Here is a 26,240-nt window from a genome sequence, read left to right as displayed (position 1 = left end):
CCTACGTTTTCCAAAATGGCATACTTGTTTGAGATGAGGATAGCCACAGGATACTCTTGCACTACCTGCCTCCCCCTCCCACCTGTCCTGGAGGTCACCCATCTACCTGACTATATCTGCAGTTTATCACCCTCCTTGCAACTGCCATCCATCACACCCCCAACACCTGTCAATTCCTCATTGTCTCTAACTGCAGCTCTAACCGATTCATGCAATCTAAAAGATTTGCAACCAACACACTTCCTGCAGACATAATCATCAGTAACATGGAAATTCTTCCAAATCTCCCACATCCGACTGGAGGAGTACATCAGTCTACTAAAGGCCATCTTTGCACCTTAATCTACAGATCCAGAAAACAGCCCAGTCTTACTGCACTGAGAACTCTGCTCCATGCTAAATTAGTAGCTATGTTTTATATTTTTCAAGTTTATTCACGAGTCTGATTTCAATAAAAACATATAATCAAAAAAGAACTCTCTCTACTCACTATTGTAGATTTACAAAAAAAGACACAGTAAGGTTACGCTTTAAAACTAGCCGCTTAGCTGCTCCAATGTCAGCTGTGAATTTTGCTGTTTATTTTTTGTAGATGAACTCGGATGTCCAGAGAGACATGAAATTAAACAGCAGAGGCAGTCAGCTGTGCAGGTTTACTTCTCCATGTATTTCACTTGTTTGACTTCCCACATAGTCACTGCTTTTGTCTGTCATCCTCCTTTTTAAAGTGATGTTGTTTTGATCTTTGCTTTGGAACTTTGGAAAAAAAATGCAACAGCTTATAAAACAGTAATTACTGCTCCTAGAATTGGAGGAAATCAGCTCCAACACTGAAAATACCTCAAAGGAGTAGCTCTTCCAGCCATGATTTTTTTTTATCTTGGATTACCCAGAATCCTTTTATGTCCAGTATGCTGTTGTCTTCTGTAACGAATGGACACCATAGGGCATGTACTGTCTTATAGACATAGATAACATGATTTAGTTGGGAACATTCTCTTTTTTTTTGATTTTATTGAGAATTTGTTGCTAATTACTGTTTTACTTGATTCAAACATATGTTACTTAGTATTTCTCCTCTCATTTTCCCTTGGAAGCTTTAATCTTGGTTGTTATTTATTTTTTACATGCATAATTTTCTTTCTTTGTGGTTGTGTGACATAGTCCTGAGCTAGGGATTTTGGCAGCCTGCCACCCTTCTGCCAGTTGGCAGTAATTATTGCCTCTGGCGTGTAGAGTCTGCACACTATTTGGTTGAAGAAAGCATCCTAGCTGACAGTAAAAGTGTATGTTTTCCACCAGGGGTCACTGGGTGATGATCAAGAAACTTAAGTCATTCCATCGTCTTAGAATAAGCCTTCAGACCAGCTGTTCTTGCCACTGGCTCACAAACAGAATAACTGCACTAATCAAGGGTCAAATCTGAAAACTGTATAGTCAAGTACTTACAGGATGAATTCTCATCCATCAAGGCAATCTGAAATGGCCAACCTAAAGGTATGAACTTGGACAATCAATGTAAGCAGGCTAGTTGTCATAATAATTGCAGGCAAACCTAATCTTGGCATCATCCAACATATGGACCGACTCTCACTGATCTCCATTTTGCCTGATAGAAGGATACCTGTTCTGTGGCACAACTCCTAATTTAACTAACATGCAAAGACTAGAAGGGTCCTACTCTTCTTTTTGTTTAGGGGATAAATACTTAAAATTACAGAAAAATACCATTTTCATTTTTTTCTTGATTATCACTTTTAGGTGATTTTTGATTGGGTTTCTTTTGCCATCAGAAACAAATACAAAAGATCCCAAGGCCCTTTTCAAAAGCAAAACGCTAGAGTTCTCCCAATGTTGTATCCAATCAAGCTTTCTAAAGACAGATTTTAGATGATGATTATGTTGCTATTTGAGATGCCTTGCTGGACATGAATTGGTTATTGCTTTTCAAATGTTCTCAGGTTTATTGATATCAGTCACTCCTGCTGTCAGCGCTCTATGCATTTCTATGAGAGTTGACTCCTCCTGTCATACATCTTGTGTAACAGCATCATCCAAAGATATAAAACAACAGTACTTCTTTGTAATTTGAATCTACTTCAATTTTTATGACGTGAATTGTTGAACAGCTTCAATTCGCAGCAAGGGAAAATAAAGTATAACAATTATGATCAGATTTCATATCATGCAATCAGTACAGTTGCCCTGCTTCCCTACCTCAGTATTTTGTCTTACTTGACTTAATCAAGATGTATTAACTCTCCTTGAGCATTTCTAACATGCTTGTCTTGTCGAAAGACTTTGCAGATTTCCTTTAACAAAGTATGACTGCTAATATAAATCCTTTTTTTCAATATTTTTCTGTTCTCACAAGTTGGATCTAGGCTCCTGAACCTTGCGACTGTTGGAAAGTTGGCCACAAACTCTAAATAAAAAGCTGTCAATTTGTCTTTTTCTTTCGTTGAATTTCAAATGAAACTAGTTTCAAAGTGCTTGCTATGTGAATGGTTATGAGCCTCTGAGACTATGTAACTCCCCAATTATCCCCTTGTAGCAGCATTAATGTCTTTTGTTTGATACTTTTGTTTAATGTCGGTAGAGCCTTTTTAAACCTATGCATCTTGACTGTTTAAAAGAACTACCTCAAAATAGTGTTTATTTTAAAATCCTTTTTCTGAAAAATCCACAAGATATATCCTCCTGGCTTTATTCATTTAGTAATGTATCATATTGAAGCATATATGATGTTAACATATATTAACCATCTTCTGCCTGCGTGTTTTTCTTTTCCAACTTGAGAATACACCTTGCCGAGATTCAAATTAATCGTTTCTAAATCTAACTGTGGAGGAATCAAAGTGTCCAAAACACACAATTCCAAGAGTCTTGATACCAAAACTGAAAGTTCATGTCAGAGCTGATCCTGAATTTTGTATTTTAATTTGAGCACCAAGATTTACATCCAGGGCAAGAAAACAATCTGGTCCCTGCTCACATTAATAGAATCCAGCTAGCAATGGACCAGTCAAATTATTTTTCCACTCATTCAGTTGGCATTATCTTCCTTTCAATTGATAACCACAGTTTAATTGTTATATTTTTGTCTGAGTTGTACTTGGGGAAGCTATTATCTTGGTTTCTTCCCAACAACCCCTCGCTGCCAGGAATGAACCAGATTAAAGGCTGTGGACAGGCATCTGAACAGATGCAGCATTCTAAATGGAGTTTCTTAAGTCCCTAACTTGGAAGTGTGGTGCTGATGGCTGCTGAAGTTTAGTTTCCTTGAAACCTAATTCTGTTTGTTTATTTGCATAGGTGAAATGCAAGGCACCATTCACAGGCAGCTTCTAGTTGAGCAAGTGAACAATCTAAAGGTTGGAACAGTGCTTCTCCTGAAACAGGTTGTTAACTCTATACACTAATATTATAATTAGAGTGAAATTTTTGGATCATTGATTTTACTTCTGAACTAGCACCAATTTGCAGAATGATCTTCGGATGTGTTAGGTGGGTGGTGGAGATAATACCAGGTATGTTGTGAATTTCACAAGAAGTGAATGATTAACATTAGTGAAGTAGAAATTGCAATTTAGCCAACTGTTTAAGAAAATGTCTTTCCCTTCAATTTCCCTTTGTCCATATGGTGGCCCTTCCAATGGATTTTGAACCATGATCAGATGCCACCTCTCAACACTTTAGGAACATTTAAAAGCAAAATACTGTGGATGCTGGAAATCTGAAACATACACCATACTGGAGAAACTGAGCAGGTGTGGCAGCATTTATGAAGAGAGAAATAGTATGAATGTTTTGAGAGTGGTATGACTCATCAGAACCAAACGTGAGTTTTGAGTAAGTGACACACCAGACTTGAAACATTTAGGTCTGTTTCTCTCTGCCAGATCTGCTGAGTTTGTCCACCATCCTGTGTTTGCTTTAGGATCATTTTGCTTGGATGGATAGTTTGGCTGTTACCATGACTCCAAAAACATGGCAGATTGGTGGAAAGAGTTTGAGTTGGTGGTGTGGATTAGTAAAAGAAGACAGCCAACTATAAAAGTGCTACATGATATATTTGGGTCTTTCCAATAATCAAAAAGCATGTAATGCTACTTGTGCAATTACTCTAACATACGAGGTTACCATCTATATAGATGCTAATGTTAGTTGTTGAGGTGTAATACATACCCATGTAACATTGCCCATAGAACCTTGAGAATTGTTAGATGCTTTTGGCTGTCTACTGAGTGTAATATAATGATACATATTTACAGGTGTTATACCTGAATCATGCGACTCAACGTTTTTGATTCGTTTGTCTTTCTATGCGGTTGATTGGCTCTAATAAGTCTGAATGTAATTTGAGCTTTAAAGGGGAAATCTGTATTTCCTCAGTGCTAACATATTTTCATTTTTGCTTTTAGGTTGGTGTGTTTTCTCCATCACTTAGAAATCATTATTTGAATATAACAGCAAGCAATGTGATAAGAATATACCCACAAGGTGCCAGTGAATGCATTCGTAATCAGCTGGATCAGAGTCCTGAGGCAAGAATATTATGAATTATATGCAATTGAATCAACTATGTATGAGAAGTATTAGCGATAGAAATGATCTTAGTTCTCAAAATAAGCATACCAAATCACATCGTATACAGATGAGAAATAGCAAAAGTAAGAAGTCACTTATGGGAGTTGTTTATAGGCTCTCAAACAGTAGCCATAATGTAGATATTAAAAAAAACGGAGTCTTGTAAGAAAGATGCAATAATAATTATGGGTGATTTTAATCTACAATGGATTGGACCAGACAGACTAGCAAATGTAATTGCCAACCCATAAACAACTCTGTTTTGCTCATTAATCCTCAATTAATATTTAAATCCCGCCCCCCCCACCACCCCCTCCACCAATTCCGTGAGCCCTAATTTTGTGTGATAATGTTTTCTGTGGCACACTATTGAATATATTTGAAAATCCAACATTTGTCCACTTCTTTTCGTTTTTTCTACTAAGTTGCAATCTCAAATTGCCTGAGAGCTATTTTGTCTCGAACATTATTTCTGCTTCATAAATCTGGATGCTCAGTGAGTGGAGTTTTTTTCCAAATGAATTTTTGAGTGAAGTGCAATCTGATTTTAAATATTTTTCCTTGTTTTCAGAACCACATTGCCTTTCAACACTCCACCTTTGACTTACTGGCCAGATCTCCCTCTAAACCAATCATGGACAGAAATTCCTGCACAGACTCTACATCGTGGGCTTCTCGGACACCAATTTCTAGTACAAGGAGAGAAAGCATGGAAATATCTGAATATAAAGGCACTGCATTACAAGAATGTTGTGCAGAAGACTGGGAAGCAGGTAAGTGAGATATTAAGAGAAATGTACATGACGAGTATGTTTTAAAATTATTTGCATATAGATAATATAAATATTTGCTAGTGGTTCAGAGTAAATTTCAGAACTGTGTATTGTCCTGTGATAATCTTAAAACAAACTCTTTACTTAACTGCAATGGATCTCCTAAAATCCATAAAATTAATCCCACCACCCAAATCAGGCTGTGATGAGAGTCCTGGTGAATCGAGTAACTTGGGCCGTAGATAGGATTTTTAACTAAATAGTGCAGGAGTGGGTTCAGTTGCGTGTAAAATTAGAAAATCAAAAGTAAAGGAGAATGTAGGATTGCAGTTTAGAGTTGGGCCTGATTGTTACCAGCAAATAAAAGGAAGAGACAGAATGTCATGTTGCACCAAGGAACCATAAAAGTGTTGGGAAACTGGGTAATTGAACAAACATCAAGGCTTTGTATCTTAATGCAAAAGCATTTGGAATAAAACAGGCAAACAGATGGTACAAATAAAGATGAGTAATTGTGATCTGATGTCCATTACAGAAACATGGTTAAAAGGAAATCAAAACTGGAAGCTTAACATTCAGGCTTTTGGAGAGACAGTTGGAATGGAAAAGGTGGTTGGGTAGCTATCTTAATAAGATTCATAATAAGGGTATTTGTGAGAAATGATATAGACTCATGATGTAGAGTCCATTTGGGCAGAGATAAAAAGACAGCAAGGGAAAGAAGATATTGGTAACAGTAGCTACTCTGTTAAAAAAAAAAGGCTATAAATCAACAAATAATAGGAGCATATAAAAACAATAGAGCTATAATTATGGGTGACTTTAATTTTCCTGTTGATTGATTGGGTCAATCAATTTGGAAAGGGTAGCTACCACTGTGAATTCATTGAATGCATTAGGGGCAGTTTCCAAGAGCCATATGTCATAGCCTGCTCCCTGGTTGACTCTATCTTGGACCTAGTTAATAAGGCAACTTTAATAAATGACCTCCAGAATAAAATATCCCCTAAGAAGTAGTGAACATAACATGAATTTAATATTCAGTTTGAGAGTGAGGAAATTGGATCAGAAACAATTTTATTTAACTTAAATGAAAGAAATTGCAATGAAATGAGAATAAAGTAAACTGGGTGGATAGATTATCATGAATCCCAGTAAGGAGGAAAGATTCTAAGAGAGTGATAAATCAGCTATAGCTAACCAAGGAGGTTAAGAAGAGTATAAAGTTGAAAGGAAAAGCATGTAGTAGGCTGAAGTCACTGATAGCCCCAAAGACTGAGAGAAATTCAGAATCCAGCAAAGGAAGACTAAAATGATAATGAAGATAGAAAATAAACAACAAGGCCAAACTGGTGAGGAATATAAAAACTGACAAGAGCTTCTTTAAATAAATGAAGAGGAAAATAGAGGTCAAAGTGAACATAAGCCCTTCAGAAAATTAAAATCCTTCTTAGTATAAAGTCGAAAAATGAAGAAATAATGTTTCCTTATTTCTTTATTTTTCTGCTTTGTACCTGAGATGGTGCTGGGAATGGTAACATTGTACACTTTTCACTGTACCCCTATATTCCTGTATTTGAGTATGTAACAATAAAATCTAATTCTAATTGTAAAATGATTCTGGGAGATGGTTATGCAGAACAAGAGAATGACAGAGGACTTAAACAGATATTTTGCATCGGTTACTATGGTGAAAGACATTTCGACCATCCCGTTAATCCTAAAGAGTATGGCAGGGGAAATTAGGTACCATCACTATCATTAGAGAGGCAGTATTAGACAAACTAACGGATTTAAAGGCTGGTACGTTCCCTGGCTGTGATGAGATGGTGGATGTATTGGTTGTAATTTTCCAAAAATTCTTGTATTCTGGAGAAGCACCAGAGGATTGGAAACCTGCCAATGTAACATCCCTTTTCAAAATGAGAGGGAGGCAGAAAGCAGGTAAATATTGGCTGCTTAGCCTAACATCTACTGCTGGAAAAGTATTGGAATCAATTATTAAAGAAGTAAAAGCAGAACATTTGTCTGCATGGCTTCATGAAAGCGAAATCATGTCTGACTAATTTGGAGTTTTCTGAGAAAGTCTCAACCAGAGTAGATAGAGGGGAACCAGTAGAGTCTTTGGACTTCCTGAAGAGGCCACTGGGGAGGCAATGGCCTAGTGTTACTATCGCTGGACGGTTAATCCAGAGACCCAAATAACGTTTTGGGGACCTGGGTTCGAATCCTGCAATGGCAGATGGTGGAATTTGAATTCAATAAAAAATATCTGGAATCAAGAGTCTAATGATGACCATGAATCCATTGCTGATTGTTGGAAAAACCCGTCTGGTTCACTAGTGTTCTTTAGGGAAGGAAACTGCCTATCCTCACCTGGTCTGGCCTACATGTGACTCCAAACCCACAGCAATGTGGTTGACTCTTAACTGCCCTCTGGACAATTAGGGTGGACAATAAATGCTGCCTAGCCAAAGGCACCATCATCCCCTGAATGAATAAAGAATTACAGCTCGATAAGGTACCTCACGAAAGGTTAAATGATAACAAGAGCCCATGGTGCTGGAGGTAGAATTTTGACGATAGAAAGTCAGGTATTGGGCAGGAAACAGCGAGTGGGAACAAGGGGTTCTTTATCAGGTTGGCATTCCCATAACCAATAGGTTCAACAGGGATTAGTGCTGGAACCACAACTGTTTACAATATGTTTTAATGATTTAGAGGAAGGAAGTGTATGTACTGTAGCCAGATTTGCGGATGACACAAAAATGGGTGGAAAGGCAGGATATGAGAGTGATATACAAATGTTTTACAGAGATATTGAGAAGTTAAGTAAGTGGACAAAAAAATCTAGCAGAGTATAATGTGGGAAAATAGGAAGTTAATTTTGGAAGGGAGAAGAAAAGAACAGAATATTATTTAAATGGAAAAAATACAGAATACATTTTAAGGATCCAATTTACCTTTCTTTTTCTGTTCTTGTGTAGCATACAAGCTTCTTCCAGTCCCCACTCATTTTCTTCTTTGCTGTAAGAATGACAAGGTGATTTTCGTCATGACTTTCTGCTACATGTGCCCGTTTGTTGGTTTGAATATTGCAAACAAATAATCTGTAACACAAATGGACTTGGAGGTGCTTGTGCTTGAAACACAAAGCTAGCACACAAGTGTAGCAGGTAATCAGGAATGCTAATGGAATGATGGCCCTTATTTCAAGGGGGTTGGAGTGCAAGAGTAGGAAAAGTTTACTGCAACTGTACAAGGTGTTGGTGAGACCACATCCGGAGGACTGTGACAGTTTTATTTATTATTTCCTTACTTAAGGAAAGATGTCACTGAGACTCAAGTCATTGTACTTTAGAAGAATGAGAAGTGATCTCATTGAAACATACAGGACTCTTAACGGATTTGACAAGGTAAATGCTGAGGGGATGTTTCCCATTATAGCAGAATACAGGACTAGAGGGCATAGTCTCAGAATAAAGGGGCTCCAATTTAAGAGTGGGATGAATGGAAGGAATATCTGAGGGTTAAGTGTCTTTAGAACATCTTTGCCACAGAATATTGCATGTGCAGAGTCCTTGTGTACATTTAAAGCTGAGATCGATTATTGATCAAGGTTATGGGGAAAATGCAGGAAAGTGGACATGAGAATGTTTAGGTGAAGGTCTTCAAAGGAAACTGGATAAATTTCCTAAGCAAAGACATTCTGAAAATGGCAAGCTTAATAGAAGTCCTGATGTGGCTTACTATATGTATCAGGCTGTGGGAATTTTTCTAAAAATCCATCTTAGAAAGCATGATAAATGCAGAGAGGACAGCAATCTAAAATGAAGTACTTTATTTTTTTTTAAAGCACAAATTCCATAATGGATCTTAGTCTGGAGTAACTGTAACAACTTTTACAAAATAAAATCAGCTGGAGTAATTTCTGCAGATAAATAGTTCAATCTGGGTTGGTAATGTTTAACTGGAAAAATAAATTTCAGTTAATTGTTGGTCACTTATTTGTTTTAATGGCATGAATATTCGTTACCATTTCTATATTAATTTACTAACTCTTCACTGCAAAGCTCTGACAATTGCTTAAAGCACTCTCATTAAAAATTAAAAGATATTCAACTAATTCCTCAGAGATTCTGTTGCAATTTTATTAAAAGCTTTTTGCTGAATGAAGAGTTTATCCTTTCTTCAAAAGATTGAATTGCTTTCTCTTTGCTCCATACACCCTCCATTACATAGCCAGCATAAAAGAGAAGCTATTTGATAAATAGGCTGGAATAAACTCGTGGAATATTTTTAGTGGCTGTCATGCTGCATTCATGGTCTTATTAAGAGCCATAACTATACCCTGACATTACCTGAATCTGCACTTTCCACAAAAGCATTAGGATAATTTATTGCAGTTGGTTTGTGCATCTATGTACAGTGAATATTCAGGGGGTTACTCCCAATGGGCATTTAATTATCTAGATTAACTCTTGTTAAATTCATACTGTGTGTCTGTGCATGTTGATCTCCTTACGTGCAAAGGGGATCACCAAACTTGTGATGCTTGGTCAAAATATTAAAAGGTTAGCTGTGTAAAAGCCCCCATATTGCTATCCTGATTGTATTTTATTTCAAAATAGAAGGTACTGCAATAATGTAATTAATTCATTGTTAGTAGATCCATTGAGAAAACATCTAAGCGTTACTTAATGTGTTTCTTTTCCTCTGTATTAACTGTAATGGAGGAAGAGCATCCCCTGCTGTCAGTGGGAAGTAAATCTGACTGGGTTCTCTGCTGGAAAAGATATCTTGTGTTGATACCACCATGCTGAAGGTTTCAGTTCTCCATGTGTGTTTAACCTTGTATTAAAAGAAATAATTTAAGAATAAAACATATGCTGTCATTTGGCATTTGAGTGCTCTGATTTTCTTTTCCAGGTCATGAATTTCAAAACATTTGGCATTGAAAATAGTGACTTTGGAAATCAATTGCCTACTCGCCATTTGATTCTAGCTTATTTAAAATCCTTTACCAGCTGTTTGTGCCATATGGCACAAGGGGAGATTTTCTGACTGTCCCTGTGAATGCCTCCATAACAGTTCATTATCTCTCTCTCTTATCTTCCCTTCTAAAGAATCCCATTGTCTTTTGAGAGCCAACCTGCCTTTGTTTCATTTAAATTGTAGGTTGGTGCAGAGTTTTGCATCTTTGTGCAAGTGTTCCAACTGGAAACGGATATCACAGAGAGACAATGTAGATTTGGCTTCAGTCCATTCTGCTTTTTCTTAAATTAAGAGAAGAAATGCATTGCTCATCTACCATTGCACTGAATCATTTTTGAGCACAATATTTGATTCTGTACCACATTGCATGTGTGTTCAAAAATGGAAGTAGGGACAAGGGCAGCAGGTACATTGGAACTCCACCACAGGCAAGTTTCCCTCTAAGCCACTCATCATCCTAACTTGGAACTATCTCACTGTTTCCTCACTGTCACCAGATTAATATCCTGGAAATTCCTCCCTGTAATTCCTGTGGGTTTACCTATAACAAATAGACTGCAGCTGTTCAAGAAGTTCACTATTACTGTCTTATGGGGAACTAGGGATAGTCAGTAAGTGCTGGCCCAGTCATCAATGCCCATGTCCCATGAATAATTTTATTTTAAATGGTAGTTTGTGACTGTATTAATCAATAGGCAAATGCCTAAAAGATGAAAAGCGAAAGTAAGGCAATGAATTTTATTTAGCTAGGGATGTAGGCAATGTTGTGCACCAGGGTTTTTTGCTGTAATTTCTGTGTATTCCATTTTTATATAAATAGTTTAGATAATGGGTACAAGATACATTAATGTCATTCCAACATGCCAAATTAGCTTTCACGCAAACTGAGAAGCAATGCAGGAGGTAATTAGTACACAAGTATCTGCAGACACTGCTCAAAGCAGAGAATCATAAATTGGTCCAGTTAGGAAAAGAATAATGTAAAGTGATTTATTTTAAATGTGTAACCCCTGGCTGCTGCCGCCGCCTCCTTCCCCCCACCCATTGGCCATGCTGTAGGTAATCACTTATTATTTCCTCCTGTTTTGATTAACGCCCTGCTATTGCTGGATATGACTCTGAAATAAATACCTTGATGTTCTATATATGTTAATGGTGCTATATGAGTGCTAGTTGTTGGTGAAAGTTGCTGTTAGGATGCAACAGTTTGACCATTTTTCACTTTGACTCAAACTTTCATGTCAAACAGCAATAAACTCCAGTGGGAGAAATGAGCATCAGCACAGACAGTCTCATTTGGTCTCCTGTGCAGAAATTCTTTTGTATCCTTATTGCAAGCACTTTATGCTAATGTAAAGTAGATGCTAATTCAGTTGTACATTTTTTTATCAACCTTTTGGGAAATATTTCAGGTAGTAATTCAATAAAGGTACTCATTGAGTCCACAAGAACTGAGAGAGTCTATCTAGGCTTTCCCTCTTCGACTTTAGTTATGCTGCCAAGCAGCTAATTAATGATCTGTTTATTTCTAATTGCAGCCTTCTCATTGCCATAAGGTACTAGAGGGAATTGGCATCTTTGTGCTTAATGCTTCCTCCTTACCTGTTTGTCACTTCAATACAAATCATTCTTACACAAAAGGCTGAAAGTTGTACCAGTGAAAGTAACTTGTGAACATAATGCAACAGTAAAATACTTGACTCTCAATTTGCATCCCTGTATGCCTTTAATTTCACTTTTTCCTTGCTTAAAATGCCATTGGAAAAATGTATATTGTGTGCTTTCAGTTGCAAGAATGTATGAATTATAACTTCATTCCTGTGAATGGGTTTTTAAACTGTAGTTAAAATAATCTATTTGTCTGTAATCTCACTACTTTCTTTTGCAGATGGTCTTGACTGCCTGATGGCTGAACTGCCAGATGAACTGTTCACCCCATTTTTAGAGCCTAATTGATGTCCCTGTGGAGCTTGGAATTGAATACAAGATAGCCCATTATTTGTTTTGTTTTGGTTGAAACTGATAATTGTAAGCTGCAAGTCTGTTTCCATTTCCCATAAGAATTTTATTAACATGAGAATACACAATTGCTTCAATTAGGACCTAACTTTCCTCCATTAAGGAGGAGACATTTCCTCCTGGATTAAGCATCAGGCTTGGGGGTTAAGACACTGCTTGTGTATACATTATCGTAAGATATATTTTTGGTGCATTTAAAGTGAACTGAATCCACTTTCTAATTTTTAATGATTCTGTTTAAGCCTGAGGTTTTTTTGTTAAATCTTGCTGTGTATTGAATGTAAAAAGAATGCTAATTTTTGGAAATTCATTAAAATGGATTTATGCTAAGGTTTTGTGCCTTTCATGTTGGAAGACGTACTCTAATGTTGGACTAAGTTCTGAAGTAAAAGTAGATGAAAATTTGGTTAATCCCCATTTCAAATTGTGCTTCTATAAAATTCTTCCTCCAGATTCCTTATTCTGTGGTTTCTGCTGGATTCCAGTGTTATTCTGCATTCATTGAGCTAGAGATCCATTAGTTGCCTTTAGACAAGGTGGACTGAAGCTTTCTTAACTGAAATGTTCTTCAGGATATTCCATTGAGTCACAAGGAAGTAAACTGTATCAACTTCCCAGTGCTTCTGTTTGTCACTTAAACTATCCTGCATATTTGAGATTTACAGAGGGGTGTATAATCATATGCAGGTTAAGTTTTTGCTTATATTGGTTTTAAGAATTGTGTGCTTCGTTCCATTAGCTCCTTTTTTGAGTTTAAAGATTTTGTTTTATGTCTGTGTCTTGAGCTCAAAACCATGTGGTGATTTTAAGACCATTGAATGGCTGCCAAGCGTTTGTACTACAGGGCAATAACACCAGCTAGTAGTCATAGGGTGTACATATTGTTTTAACTTAGAGCAATTCCAATTTCCATTACCTGGGGTTGGACCCAAGATCTGCCCTGTGCTCTAGCTTTTTTTTATCAGACATGCTGAAATATTAAAGTGAATAATTTGCAAATAATGTCATAATGTCTGGCTTGTAAATTCCATATTTCTGAATGTGCTTGAAACCTGATGAATGCACTTCAAAGAAACTGTCAATTTGTGGATTTCAGAGGTGATCAACCTTTCACAATTAGTTCTAGATCCAATTGATGAATTACAAATTCATAAAATTGTTCCTCCTCCTGACTCTTGTTTTGTATACCACACTCAATATCAGTCTTGCAAAAATTGACTGGCCTAATTTGTTTCGCTTTTCACTTCTATGATCTAATCATCACCACCATTCTCTGACCTAATTGCCTGGCTTCTTATTCTGTCTTGCCATCTGTTTCCTGCTGCTCATTTGGCGACTGCTACCTTTTACCTTATCTATCCTGCAGAGTCTGTCCTCTGCTCTTGTCACATCAAAATGTGAACACTCAGACTTAATCTTCTTTATATCTGCACCAAGGCCTGGGAGGTTTCAATTACTAAAGACTATTCTTTCATTAATATAAACTGAACCAGTCAGTGAAGAGGAGGTTGATCTAAAAAAATGTCAGACTGAGTAAACTGGGCCTTTGTTGTTTGGAGCGATCTCATTGAAACATACAGGGTTCTGAAGTGATCTGATAAGGTAAATATGTAGAGATTGTTTTAGATGCCCTGACCAACAAAAACACAGGCATGGTCTCAGGATAAGGTTCTGATCACTTATGACTAAGATTAAGAAGATGAATCTTTGCTATGCATACCTCAGAGGGGTATGGATCCTTCATTGTTGAACACAATCAAGACTGGGATAGCAGAATTTTTTTTTATTGTTGTCTTGAAGTGAAGGATATGGAGAGTAGATGTGAAACAAGTTGAAGATCAAGATCAGCCATGATTAGATTGAATGGCAGAGCTGATTCAATGGACTATACAGTCATCTACTCCCTTTTTTAAATGTGTTCTATGCCTCTGTTTTGTTTCCATTTTATTTTGCAGATTTTGGTTTTAAATCTTTTTATCCCTCAGTTTTATTTGCAGATGGCAACTGTTCACCATTCTCTCATTCACATCTCTGGAAGTCTTTTACTTGTTTCTTTACCACTCCCTTTGGGCTTGTACCACCAACCCTTATTCTTTTAATTTAACCTGTGTTCCACCTTTCAGACTTTACCTGTTTCTTTTTCCATCCTCTTCCCACCATGCAATTACTTAAAAACCTATTCCATTTCTAATTTTTCATAGTTCTGATAAAAGGTAATTGACCTGAAACAATGGGCAATAATAGTGTGCAATTTTCATAGAATTTGATTACAAAGAAAGGGATTGGTCAGCTGTTTTGGCTGAATAGCTGGTTTACAATACAGAGTGATAACAAAAGTGTGGGTTCAATTTTTGCACTGGCTGAGGCTACCAAGAAGGATTCTCCTCCTCAACCTCTCCACTCACCCAAGGTGTGGTGAAACCTTGCGTTAAACCACCACTGGTCATCTCTCTCATGAGAGAGCAGCCCTATGCCACCATGGTGAATGTGGTTTGATATGGTGACTTCACCTTTTATTTGTACTGTTGTGTCTGTCTTAGGCAGTTCAATAAGTTTTACCCTACCTGATTTCAGGCAGAATTAGAGCATCAAATTTTATCAGTCAGCTGTTCATCCTTGCCAGTACGCTCTTGTACTTGCCCATTAAAAGTCTCTGCTAATTTCAGCCAAACGTTAACGAGTGAACACTTTGTTAAAGTGTGATAACTTTCATGACACGATTCTGGGTTTAACTGCTAACAATTTGGCACCATTGAAAGGTGTCATTTCCTGTTTTTAGAAAGATTGGTTATTTCACTATTTTGGTTCACCACATAACACGTAAACCACCTGCAGAATACGCAGCAGAAACATGCCAAGTAATTTATAATGCTGAGTTTCTCCAGTAACAAAAATAGAAATTGCTAGAGAAGGGTCACTGGGCTTGAAACGTTAACTGTTTTATCTCCACAGATGCTGCCGGGCCTGTTGCGGTTCTCCAGCAATTTCTGTTTATGTTTCACATTTACTGCATCCTACAGTCCTTTGATTTATTTTAGCTTCTCCAGAACTTTATTTTGTTTCAGAATTACAGTAACCATAGTATTTTGCCTTTGTTTCAGTAATCAATGTCAGTGTTCGTATCTCGCACAATTGTCTGCCTACCCTGCTTTATCTAAACCTGTCAACAGAGGAGGGGCCTATATTTGTTTGCTTCTCACAAATGCCATTTTACTGCTCAGCAGCCTGAGGTCATTGTTATTTTTCTGAGCCTCAGAGTTGCTCCTGCTCTCTTCTGCCCCTTCAGTCCACTGTGTGGATGATTGTCAATATTAATCCCTTCATCAATATGACTTTTGTTTTAAAAGCATGGGAAGATTGCTGTTCAAAGGAGAATGTTCACACACGTGAGAAGTTTTTCATTATCTGTAAAGTGCTTTGGGACATCCTGTAGTCATAAGGCACTAAAATATGTTTTGTTTTTGCAGAGCAAGCTCTTCAATATTTTCAATTCTCTTCAACACAGTGGGCAGCAATTCTCTATAATGAGGTGCCATAGTGACTTTAAAACAAGACAGACTTTATGTATATGTTGCAGATAAAGTCCTTTTCCCTATGTGGCAAATCCATGGTATTTAAAGATCTATTTTATAAGCATAATTTAACTAATCTATTTAAATGCACTGATATTAATCGACGAACAATTCTTATCTGGATTTAAATCTGTTTTAGAGTTTGTGATGTTGATATAAGTAAGGCATTGGTAACCATATGTTCAGAAAATTGTGCATTCAACCCTATCCCTAGATATTGTGTGTTGACTGCAAGCTTCTAAGTTGTTTTTGGAGTGAAGTGTGATTCTATTTTGGGATTCTGTGGCCTGGATTTATAAATGGTATCAGCAGACGTAATCCAATGCAACAAAGGTGTTCAGTATCCATGAGGCAATCATTATACAACCATACTGTGGGAATCTGAAACATAGTAAACATTCTCACACATCTTTTACAAAACTGTTATGATGTATAGCTGAGATAACAAGGTGTAGAGCTGGATGAACACAGCAGGCCAAGCAGCATCAGAGGAGCAGGAAAGCTGACGTTTCAGGCCTAGACCCTTCTTCAGAAATGGGGGAGGGGAAGGGGGTTCTGAAATAAATAGGGAGAGAAGGGGAGGCGGATAGAAGATGGATAGAGGAGAAGATAGGTGGAGAGGAGACAGACAGGTCAAAGAGGCTGGGATAGAGCCAGTAAAGGTGAGTGTAGGTTAGGGGATAGGTCAGTCCAGGGAGGACGGACAGGTCAAGGGGGCGGGATGAGGCCAGTAGGGAGGAGATGGGGGGTGGGGCTTGAGGTGGGAGGAAGGACAGGTTAGGGAGGTGAGGACAAGCTGGGCTGGTTTTGGGATGCGGTAGGGGGAGGGGAGATTTTGAAGCTTGTGAAGTCCACATTGATACCATTGGGCTGCAGGGTTCCCAAGTGAAATGAGGTGCTGTTCCTGCAACCTTCGGGTGGCATCATTGTGGCACTGGAGGAGGCCCAGGATGGACATGTCATCTGAGGAATGGGAGGGGGAGTTGAAAAGGTTTGCGACTGGGAGGCGCAGTTGTTTAGTGCGAACCGAACGTAGGTGTTCCGCAAAGTGGTCCCCAAGCCTCCGCTTGGTTTCCCCGATGTAGAGGAGGCCACAACGGGAACAGCGGATACAGTATACCACATTAGCAGATGTGCAGGTGAACAGCTGCTTGATGTGGAAAGTCTTCTTGGGGCCTGGGATGGGGGTGAGGGAGGAGGTGTGGGGGCAGGTGTAGCACTTCCTGCGGTTGCAGGGAAAAGTGCCGGGTGTGGTGGGGCTGGAGGGGAGTGTGGAGCGGACAAGGGTGTCACGGAAAGAGTGGTCCCTCCGGAAAGCAGATAAGGGTGGGGAGGGAAAAATGTCTTTGGTGGTGGGGTCGGATTGCAGATGGCAGAAGTGTCGGAGGATGATGCGTTGGATCCGGAGGTTGGTGGGGTGGTACGTGAGGACATGGGGGATTCTGTTTTGGTTGTTGTTGGGGGGAGGGGGTGCGAGGGATGAGATGCGGGAGACACGGTCGAGGGCGTTCTCGACCACAGCGGGGGGGACGTTGCGGTCCTTGGAAAACGAGGACATCTGAGATGTTCGGGAGTGGAATGCCTCATCCTAGGAGCAGATGTGGCGGAGGCGAAGGAATTGGGAATGGGGGTGGCATTTTTGCAGGAAGGTGGGTGGGAAGAGGTGTATTCTAGGTAGCCGTGGGAGTCGGTGGGCTTGAAGTGGATATCGGTTTCCAGGTGGTTGCCAGAGATGGAAACAGAGGACCTGTCCTTCCTCCCACCTATTCCCTCCTCCCACCTCAAGCCCCACCCCCATCTCCTACCTACTGGCTTCATCCCGCCCCCTTGACCTGTCCGTCCTCCCTGGACTGACCTATCCCCTCCCTAACTCCCCACCTATACTGGCTCTATCCCCGCCTCTTTGACCTGTCTGTCTCCTCTCCACCTATCTTCTCTATCCATCTTCTATCCATCTCCCCCTCTCTGCCTATTTATTTCAGGACCCCCTTCCCCTCTGAAGAAGGGTCTAGGCCTGAAACGCCAGCTTTCCTGCTCCTCTGATGCTGCTTGGCCTACTGTGTTCATCCAGCTCTACACCTTGTTATCTCAGATTCTCCAGCATCTGCAGTTCCTACTATCTCTGATGTATAGTTGGTTTTTATTCACAGAATCATGCTCCTTTAAGATTTGTATGTTTGCTGTCTGTTACTGGTTTCTGATTAGTTTGAACTCAAACAATCTCTTCCATTGCTTTGATACCTGAATTTGGTATCTGAAATAAGCATCATGTGCTTTTTTTTCACGTCTGTTCCTTCACCCCCAACTGCAGAGGAGGTGATGCAATTTTCAGTTCTAAAATTGTGCTTTTTAATGATGTATTCCAATAGATGAGAGTATAGATTATGAAAACACCTCCAACCTGTTCCTTTCTTGTGCAGCCCTAATCCAATCCATCTTTTGATGGTAAAGATAAACTCAAAGATTCTAGGAGAAACACGTTCTTGTAAATTTCTGCCTGATCTTCTAAACATATTTCCACTAAATTCCTGAAGTTTAATGTTAGTGCTATTCAGTTCCAGGTATAATCCAAAGAGGATTTTTTCCATTATCTCAGTAGGATATGAAGAATCACTTTTCAAATGTAAAGTTTGATCATCTGTGCATATCCTTAACTTTCAGTCAGTTTCTTAAACAGATCGATTATTTAAAAAGTGATCTGGTTTGCTAATGTCCTTTACGAAAGGAAATCTGTTTTCTTACTCCAGGTGCATAGCAATGTGTTAGTCCCTTAACTTTCCCTATGTATTGGCCTAGCAAGTCACCCAGTGCAAAGATGGGCATTTTAACCTTGCAACAAAAAATCATTAACTATTTCTGGGTTGGGTGGGGGAGGTGTGGAGTGGGGTAGCTCTCAACAACATAACTATTGATCCATGGGCAAAAGTAGTTTTAAAGTAATGTTTCAGGCCTGTTTTACTTTTTTTATTAACAGTCTGGAGAAATTCAGGCTGAAATTGGGTACGAAGGGATAGTCTTGTGAGGAGCAGGTCTTTTCTCAATGGAATTTAAAAGAATATGAGAGTTGATTTACTGAAACATACAAGATTGTTTGGGGCCTTGATAGGGTAGGTGCAGAAAGATTGCATCCCATTCTGGGCAAGTCTAGGACAAAAGGGCACAATCTCAATAATGAGTCATACGCTTTATACAGAGCTGAGGAATTTCTTGAATAATGAATCTATAGGATTCTTTACCACAGAGCTCTGTGAAGGCTGGATTGTTAACTATGTTTATGGCTGAGATGGGTAGACTTTTAATCAGTAAGGGAATCACATCTTATGGGGAGGGGGGAGGCAGGAAAGTGGAGTTGAGGAACATAGAACAGTACAGCACAGCACAGGCCCTTCGGCCCACGATGTTGTGCTGATCTATTATTCTACTAAGATCAATCTACCCTGCATACCCCACATTTTACTATCATCCATGTGCCTATTCAAGAGTTGCTTAAAAGTGTCTAAGGTATCAGACTCCACTACCACTGCCAGCAGCGCATTCCACACTCCCACCACTCTGTGTAAAGATAGTTTATCTGATAATCCTATGATCTTATTGAATAGCAGAGCAGACTAAATGGGCTGAATAGCCTACTTCTGCTCCTACATTTTATGGTCTTATTGTTCACATTTCTATCCAGTCAAGTTCAGGGTCAAACAAGGCTACCATTGCACAAATTCTCTTCCCTATTCTCTTCAATGCGCCTTTGATATTTTTTGGGTTGTGAGCAATGTCAGCAAAAGCAAGTGTGTATTGGCCCTCCTTGAACTGAGTGACTTGGCAGGCCGTTGCAGAGGGTAGCCAAACGTCAACCCACAGTGCTGCGTCTCTGGGTATGGGCAACAGCCTTACTTCCATGAAAGATATTAGTGAACCAGATGGGGTTTTACAAAAATCGTGGATAGTTTTCACAGTCACTAACCTTATTTTTGATTTTATTGAGTTTAAATTCCATCAGCTGATGTGTTCAAATACAACCACGTGTCACCACAGTATTAACCATAGTAACATCGGCCTCTGGATTACTCAGTTCAGTGATGTTACCACTATACTATCCAATTCCAATGTACCTTTCCTCCAGCAAGTTGCCCAGAGACCTGGAGATTATCTATAACTGTCAATCTATGCCACATTCAATTCAAAATGGAAATCACTCTAACTTCAGTAATAATATTTATAAGAAAATAAGCCTTTCACTAAATATTCTGAAAACTGAAATCCTCTTCTAACTAGTTCCCATAGCACCTCTCCCTGATCAATTAAGGCCAAAGATATATTGGAAAAATGTGAATAATTTTCCATATTTTGGGAGCCGCCTCTAGATAAAGGTGGATATGGATGATCAGTGAGGTTGTTGATTTGCTCACTGAGCTGGCTTATTTTGTTCAGACATTTTGTCACTATGCTAGGTACCATAATTAGTGAGGCCTCTGATGAGGCGATGTTGTTCTACTCCACTTGGAATTTATACTGTCTGGTCTGTTGTGGTGAGTTGTCAAGCCAAATAGACACGCACAGGAATTCCTAGAGGCATGTTCTCAACCCATAATGCAATCAACAAACATATAGAATTGGACCCCATATACGAACCCATACAGAGCAGAACTGGAAATGACACAACTCACCATAACAGACCATACAGTGTAAATTCCAAGCAAAGTAGAACAGCATCGCTTCATCGGAGGCCTCACTGATGATGTTATCTAGTGTGGTGACGAAACATCTGATCAAAAACAAGCCACCTCAGCGAGCAAGTCAACAACCTGAGCTACAAATCTTTGCAAAAACCTTAAATGAATGATCAGTGTCATTAGTGCCTTAAATTTGCCAGCTCAGCCTTTGAGGAACACATTCTCAAACCTGAAGCTAAGTCTAAGATTGTGGTTTACCATGCAGCGATGATCATGAGCTCCTCTCTCCTTCTAAGACTTTGGATACCTTAATACATTAGAGAAATACCACTAATGATGATGCATCAGAGATCCTAGCTTGTAACCACCTAAAATGGAGAAGGCTTCTTTGAGAAGGTGCCTAACACATCAATAAACTGTTGGGAACATGAAAAGGCAAAATCGAAATGTCTAGGAAAACACCAAACAACTCATCCATCCAGTCCTTCATTTGCCCTATATGAAGCAGACTCTGCAAATTGTGCTTTCAACTAAGCTAATGCCAAGCCCTTTGAACTGGAATGGAAGCAAGTCATCTCCATTCCCCAAAGACTGCCTAAGAGGAAGATGTTGTATAAAACAATGTGGTTGAAAAGAATTAAATGACAATGAAAAGCTGCACCCACCAAAATGTTAAGGAGAGTTCCTGGAAGGAACTAACTAGTCCTGTTTGTTACCAATTCTATGCAAGAATATTTCAGTAGTAGTAATGTGAACTTGTTCTGACACTGACCCTGATGTCTCATGTGAAATCATGTATCTCGGATGTGTTTGAACTAACTACTAGGTTTGTTACATATCACCTATTTATTGTTCATTAAAATTAAGCCAGTTTTAATAAAGTCTACAACCATGGCAAATTTAAGACATACTAATTCTTGAAATAACAGTGTGGAGTTGGAGGAACACAGCAGGCCACGCAGCATCAGAGGAGCATTTCTGAAGAAGGGTCCTGACCTGAAACGTCAATTTTCCTGTTTCTCTGATGCTACCTGCCCTGCTGTGTTCCTCCAGCTCTACACTGTGTCTTATATTGCCATGGTTGTATAAGTTATCTCTGACTTCAGCATCTGCAGTTCTTGCCATCTCTGACTAACTATTGAAATGCCAGCCTTGACTCAATGGTAGCACTTGTTTCTGAGTCAGAAGCCTCTTGACTTGAGCACATAATCTAGCCAAATGCTGAGACAGTGCTCCACTGTTGAAAGTGCTGCTTCAGGCATTAAACTGAGGCTGCATCTGCCTTCTCAGCTGGATGTAAAAGATCTATATAACTATTTGAAGACAGGAGTTTTTAGTGTTTAGAATAATATTTATCACTAATATTTATCTATCTTGTCATTAATCATAACACTGTGAGATCATGTTGTACACAAATTGACTGCTGCACTTCTCACTTTACAACAATGTCACCACTTTGTAAGTCCTTAAATTGGCTTTAAAGTGCTCTGGAGTATCTAGTATTTGTGAAAGGTGGTATATAACACAGACTTGTTCTTTTGTGTTATGTATCTCAATCATATTTTCCTTTAGGAGAAAGCAAATTTATTTTGAAAAATTTAAGTAGTGTAATTTTTCCTCTGAACTCCCTCTACTGTAACAATATCCTTTTATAAACATGCCTGAATCAAAATCTAACTCATTATATTTTTGAGTGAAAATAAAATTTACATTAGCAACCTTGTGATGGTTGGCTTTTGGTTGAGAGTCACATATTTGTTATTTCACACATAGAGACTTATAATTTTTTTTTGGCTTTAGTCTTCTGCCACACAACAATTGGTCATTTCAAGCCTTAAAAAGGTAACATCTAAATTTTACTGTGCAATTATTTTCAAATTACAGCAAACACTTCTGACGATGTAGTCAAAGTTTAGTGCAATCCTTGGTTCCCATGAGGGGTAGCCCTCGTAATCTTTATAACACAGGTGCTCCCACTGTGCCCTGAGATAGGGATTCCCAATATATTGGTTTAGAAACAAATAATTAACTTTGTCCTATTTGGATCTGAAAAGGTTAATATTGAGCACTGCCATAAATACCACCTGGCCAGAATAGCTGAGGGTTTTGAAACAGTGAGACTTAACATCTGGTCATCTCAAAGTCTCTAACAATGAAGATCACTGATCCACTGTGAACCACTGATAGTAGCCTGTGCAATATTTGCCCTATTATTGCAACTATAGTATTGATTATAACTAGTCCCATTTGGGTTTCTGGTGCCTCTCAATATGTTGACTGTGAGGAACTCAGAAATGGTAGTTCCATTAGTGAAAGCATGACCGGTTTTCCTCTTGTTGGGGACTGTCATTATCTCCCTCTTCTGTAGTACATATGTTGCACTTTATTTGTTAACACAAGGCTGGATCCCGCTATTACCTGGTAATGGAGTTCCTCATTATCTGAGAAGTTATGAATTGAGATGAATATTGTCAGCAAAAAGACCCATTCCAGGTCTTACAATAAAGGAAAACCTTTACTGAAAATGGAGGTAAAGATGACTAGGCTTGGGATGCTTCTCTGAATAGATACTGCAGTAATGTCCTATAGCTGTGATGACTAGTAAACAATGATGCCAGAAAAACAAATGTGCACCCTTGTTCATCCTCTAAACTGTGGGGTGGGTGGGGACCGATGTTTCTAAGGTTTCTGTCCTATTAAATGATATTGCCTGGAGGTTTGCTGCAGGCAGTAGGTCAGGACTAAATATAATATTACTTGCTCTCATAACAGTGGGATGTATTGTCTCTGACTGAAGCAAGTGTAAAGCCCAAGGTTTGGATTGTCATCACACTGGGGAATCTAAAGAAATGGTGAGTTGCATGTCATTTCAAAGAGATCTGAATAACTTTGTTCTTCTTGATATTGATTTTTCCAGTGCCACTGAATTTTTGTTCTTTTTTTTCCCCTATGGCCCAATCTATTTTCTTGTTTGTCTCTCCAATAATTTCTAGGGAATTGGGTCTTATTGGGTCTGATTGCACAGCTGCTTATCGCCACAGGTATCTCACTCAGGTCATCATTGTTCAGTGTTGAAGACTACTCGACTATGGAGGGTGTTCTTGCCAAATAAACCTATAAGCCCCCTTTCCCAGAGGAAATGGGAAGAGGGAACAGTCCAGCGATACTGAACTCAATTATAGCTGTTGTCTTAGAAATGATATCATGCTGGAAACAAACCTAGAACCTTCAAGATCCTCAGCTGTTCTGCACACAAATCCCTATGACAGCATCATAATGGGTGGTGTTTATGGAACTGCTTCGTATTAATCCTGCTGGACCCATTTACAACAAAGTATGTTATTTGTTTCTCAGCCAATATCCTGGGGTTCCCTGTCTGAGAACTCAGTGGGAGCACTATTGTTACGTGTACTAAGGCTAGTGGCTCAAAACCAAGACTGGGTGATATAGAGTCATGGAGATCTGCACCACAAAAAAAAACACCCTTTCACCCATTACATCCATGATTGTCAAGAACAACAATTATTATCCCATTTTCCAATACTTGGCCTATAGCCTTGTATGCTTTGGCATCGGAGGTGCGCATCTAAATACTTCTTGAATATTATGAGGGTTTCTGCCTCTACCACCCTTACCGGCAGTGTGTTGCAGATTTCCACCATCCTCATTCCTCACATCCCTAAACTTCCTGCCACTCTTCTTACATCTATGCCCATGGTCAAAATTCCTTCCATCAAAGGGAAAAGCTCTTCCTGCCTTTCCTATCCATGCCCCTCAATTTTATACATATCAATCATGCCCCCTCTCAATCTGCTCTGCTCTAAGGAAAGCAACCTCAGTCTGTCCAATCTCTTTTCATAACTGAAACTCTCCAGGCCAGACAACATCCTGGTAAATCTCATCTGCACACTCAACAATGCCATCACATCCCTTGGATATTCCCATGCACCACCCTAAGTCTCCAAGGAAGCCTCATCCTTTTTGCAATTAATTGACACATTTTGGATCAAACATAACAAGCCCCCCACACATGATTTTATTCACATGCGCACACCTTATGAAGTCAAATAGATTTAAAAGGTATCTACAAGATAGAAGTTCCATCTGTCGGGCTAGGTATCATGCTTGGATTTTTCATTTTGCTGTGTTGACTTGGAGGGACTGTAAGGAGTAGTCAGTTGCTGTTTCAATGTTATCAATTTCAGATTCAAGAGTTTAATAATCTGTTTGATCGTGAAGGCTGACATCATCAACCCCAGATTAACACCAGAATAGCACAACTCAGTAACCAAACCACAGAAATAATACTTAGAAGTGATTGCTCCTCTTGACAATTGACTGCTTTCTTAATGGGCATTACTATTCATTCCTACAGTAAAATTTGTGCCACACATACTAGACAATCTGACTACTACCCCTGACATTCAATGGTATTACTAACACTGAATCCCCCACTACCAACATCCTGGGGGTTGCCATTGATCAGAAACTCAACTGGACTCCCCAAAGCCTGTCCATCTCCAAGGCATGTGGTGGATTACTCCCCACTTATCAGGTTGAGTGCAGCTCTAACAAGCCCAAGAAGCTGGACACCACTCCGCCCACTTAATTGGCACTGTATCAACAAGTGTCCACTCCCTCCACCATTGATGCTAATCGCAATAAGGATTGCAGAAATTCAACAAAGATCCTTAGACAGCACCTTCCAAATCCACTACCGCTTCCATCTGGAAGGACAAGGGTAGCACATACATGGGAACACTACAACCTGCAAATTTCCCTCCAAGCCTTCACTGTTGCTGGATCAAAATCCTGGAATTCCCGTCCTAATGACATTGTGGGTCAACCTGCTGCGGTTTATGAAGTCAGCTCACTACCATCTTCCAAAGGACAACTAGTGACAGGTAACGATGTTCCTCTCCCGTGAGTGAATAAAAGAAAACACTGATGTCATTTCACTGAAGTAATGATTTGTACTAGTTAGTTCTGCGTTGGTGTAACACAAATCCTAATCCATTGCCATTTATTAAAAGTTAAATCCATCAATCTGACAGTACTTTGTGAAGGTTTTAATGCATTTTTCTGGCTCATATGAACAGTATCTGAACCGAAGAGACCTTGAAGTGGACAATAAATGCTGGTCCATCCAGCAAAGCCAACATCTCCGAATGAATTTTTTTTTAAATTGGGCTTTCTTATCTGGCAAAAGGCAAGACTGTTGTAAGCATCACCAAATAACGGTTAACATTAAATTGTGTTGCAGTGAGTCACGATGTAATCAAGCATTACTAACATTTTGCCCAGAGAATTTGGGAGTGAGGGATTGGTAGAGAATATGACTGAAAATTATCAGTGGGTTTGTACTTTCTGTTTTTAGGTCACACTCGCGGCTATAAACCATACTGTATTTATACCAAAACGTTTCTTTTTGTGGTGTGTGGTTCAGGCCAGAAAATGGCTGGAAATGCTAAAAGCAAAGGATATTTTTACATCTACCATTAAACATTCAAACATACAAATCTCGAGTAAATAACGTTTTAGCTGGTAGGTAAGTAGGCATTCCTATGGGAGCACTTACTTTCCTGACGCCTGTATTTCAATCAGACTACATTACTGTATTCCAA

General features: G+C 39.1%; 1 protein-coding gene across 1 annotated transcript in view; it reads left to right on the top strand.

Moving 5' to 3' along the window:
* The window catches only part of hrob (homologous recombination factor with OB-fold), a 38,181-nt gene extending 24,919 nt beyond the window's left edge, over nt 1-13,262 (top strand). The window contains exons 7-10 of the mRNA XM_020524536.2: nt 3,316-3,401; nt 4,425-4,547; nt 5,162-5,363; nt 12,247-13,262. Coding sequence (XP_020380125.2) covers nt 3,316-3,401; nt 4,425-4,547; nt 5,162-5,363; nt 12,247-12,314 — 479 coding nt within the window. The 3' untranslated portion in view covers nt 12,315-13,262. The remainder of the gene's footprint in view (nt 1-3,315; nt 3,402-4,424; nt 4,548-5,161; nt 5,364-12,246) is intronic.
* Nucleotides 13,263-26,240: the final 12,978 nt, after the last annotated feature.

The sequence above is a fragment of the Rhincodon typus genome, chromosome 30 (genome assembly GCF_021869965.1).
Source record: "Rhincodon typus isolate 14 chromosome 30, sRhiTyp1.1, whole genome shotgun sequence".
NCBI classification, from domain to species: Eukaryota; Metazoa; Chordata; class Chondrichthyes; order Orectolobiformes; family Rhincodontidae; genus Rhincodon; species Rhincodon typus.
Note: the sequence above shows the minus strand (reverse complement) of the source record. Positions and strands in the feature narration are given on the sequence as shown.